The 2311-nt window shown below is 35.3% G+C and overlaps 1 protein-coding gene across 4 annotated transcripts in view; it reads right to left on the reverse strand.

The window, feature by feature from the left end:
- LOC111872530 overlaps window positions 1-2096 on the reverse strand; it is a 50196-nt gene extending 48100 nt beyond the window's left edge. For all 4 annotated transcript variants that reach the window (XR_002844238.2, XR_004513909.1, XM_023866539.2 and 1 more), the window contains exon 1: window positions 1930-2096. Coding sequence is in view for 2 of the 4 variants with exons in the window: in XM_023866539.2 (XP_023722307.1) it covers window positions 1930-1981 (52 nt within the window). In the remaining 2 variants the exon portion in view is untranslated. The remainder of the gene's footprint in view (window positions 1-1929) is intronic.
- Between the last annotated feature and the right edge of the window lie 215 nt (window positions 2097-2311).

Here is a 2311-nt window from a genome sequence, read left to right on the forward strand (position 1 = left end):
GGAATAACGTACAAACATAGTAACACGAACATCTGTATATTACAGATAACACGCGAGTTGTGCTGAAAGCAAGAGGTAGCCGCTGCAGCACATACAAGCATAGAGCAGGTATCTCTGTGATTTTTTATTTTAAATTTAAATATAAATTTTAAATATTAAAGCTAAATTGAGAATTTAAAATTATAAACCAATCAACGAGTCAATATTAATAAAGATTTTAAACATAATTGCCAAATCGACAAGGGAAGTTCTGGAATATTGGGTGCCGATTGATGACAGAGCAATGAACAATTGGAAATCTGGAGTTTAAATGTTAATATTGAGTGCAGTGTGACAGTTACATGAAGTAAAATACACCTGATGATGGCCGGTTGCAGCCGAAACATGTAGTGTGAAAGAAGGGGGACAAGAACTACAATAAAGTGTTGCATTTACAACGGAGTTTATATTATACATATAGAAATATGGTATGAGCTAATGACAGCATCAAGTAAGCCACAAAAATTAAATAAAATCTAGAAGTTTGTGACAATGGTATATAAACACAATTATTGAGTTTCTGGGCATTATCAAGTGTTCCATTTTATTTAAAAATGTTAAAGAGACTGGACTCTTGTCCCCATCCTCAGACAAAAGCCTGCATGGCCACAGGTGCAATGCCTCATGCATGTGGAGTTTTTTAATGTTTGTCCAAACTCCTGCTGATGATTTATGTTATGTTTAGTTTATATATCCTGTCTTGCGTTGGTTCTGACGTTTGGAGACAGGGACTAGGTCTATCAATTGGGCCCAACTGAGGATGCTTTTACCTGAGGGTGAAGACAGAATCTACTCTCAGATACTTTTTAAATAAAAACAAAATAATGGATAATGTTCAAAAACTCAATAAATGCATAAAAATTAAATAAATAAAAGCTAGTCTAGGTGTTGTGGAAAATGAACTTTTAATCACACCACTTCACTTATTAAGAAAACCATCTTGTATTAGGCACAGTTCTTTGAGTACAGAGCCATTTCTGAGAAAATGGCTGTCAAAATCCAAACTTGACTTGCCTGGCTGCTACTATTCAGGTAGCAGCATTATAAAATGTGTGGATTGCACTATGCAAATCATAACATGGGTATACCTCCTCAAGCTGAGACTATATGCTCCTGATGGAAGCTCTAACTCAGTGCATACCAATATCAAGCCTGATTCATGGGCAGAGAGACACTCCATGACTCTCACCGACTGCTGCAGATACTCTTAGTGTTTGTGGCCATGCTGTGTGCCTTTTATTAAAGTAAGGAAAATGAGATCAATGAAAAGTGGCAGTGATCTACAGCAATGTGACGTTTCTGAAATTTAGGAGCAAAGACTTCAACGACTAAAGCAAAAAGAAAAATAAATACAAGTATCTGTAAAACAATCACATGACATTAAATGTATTTCCTATCAAAAATTACAATGAATTAATTTTGGCAAGGGGCTCGAAATAATTTTCGGCTCATAATCTCTATAAAAACATAAAATTCTTGTCTTTTAATTCATACATTTCACTCCTATAGTAACATAAGCATTCACATCAAATCACAAATAAATATATAAATAAACTAAATCTAACTATTATATGATTTCTGATCAACTCCACGATATGTAGTACAGACTTCTTGAAACTGCATACCTGGTAAACATTTCCGTACTGCCAAAGCTTTTGTGAAATGGAATAATGATGAATTTAGCTAAACGGGTTCCTTTACTTGTATGTCTAAATTAACTAACGAATTTTACATAAGGTGGAGACACATAACCGAATGCTGATATTCTGTAATAACAAAAGTATTGGGACAACCATCACGGTTGTCGTTCTACAATAATCACTATTATACTACTGCAAGGCCATTTGAGAGCTCTCCAACCAATATAGCGTGTTTTATTATTTGTTTTACCTTCGGAAATCACTATCAGCAGGAATATATTTATAATCTTCGTTATAACCATTCTCCCATATCAATAAAGAAGAGAGAGGGAAGCTGCAAAAACCACCATGCTTGTTTATTATTTTTTCTAAGAATGACACTTCGACAATGCTACCTTCTTTTCCCAATCCTACCGATTTTCGCATCCACCCAGTTTTGTTGGTCACAATGACGGATTTATCGAGTAGGCACGCTGCTTGCATGTACTGACATCTGCAGCTAATTCTCTCAAACTATGGGCGCCAATTTCAGGAGTCAGGAATTTTCCCCACAATACGTCATCCGAAATATTTTTTTGCTTGTCACGTAATACTTACTATTTAGCCGTTACTAATGAAGTGGCTTGGTGTAT

Source organism: Cryptotermes secundus, unplaced genomic scaffold (genome assembly GCF_002891405.2).
Source record: "Cryptotermes secundus unplaced genomic scaffold, Csec_1.0 scaffold537, whole genome shotgun sequence".
NCBI lineage: Eukaryota > Metazoa > Arthropoda > Insecta > Blattodea > Kalotermitidae > Cryptotermes > Cryptotermes secundus.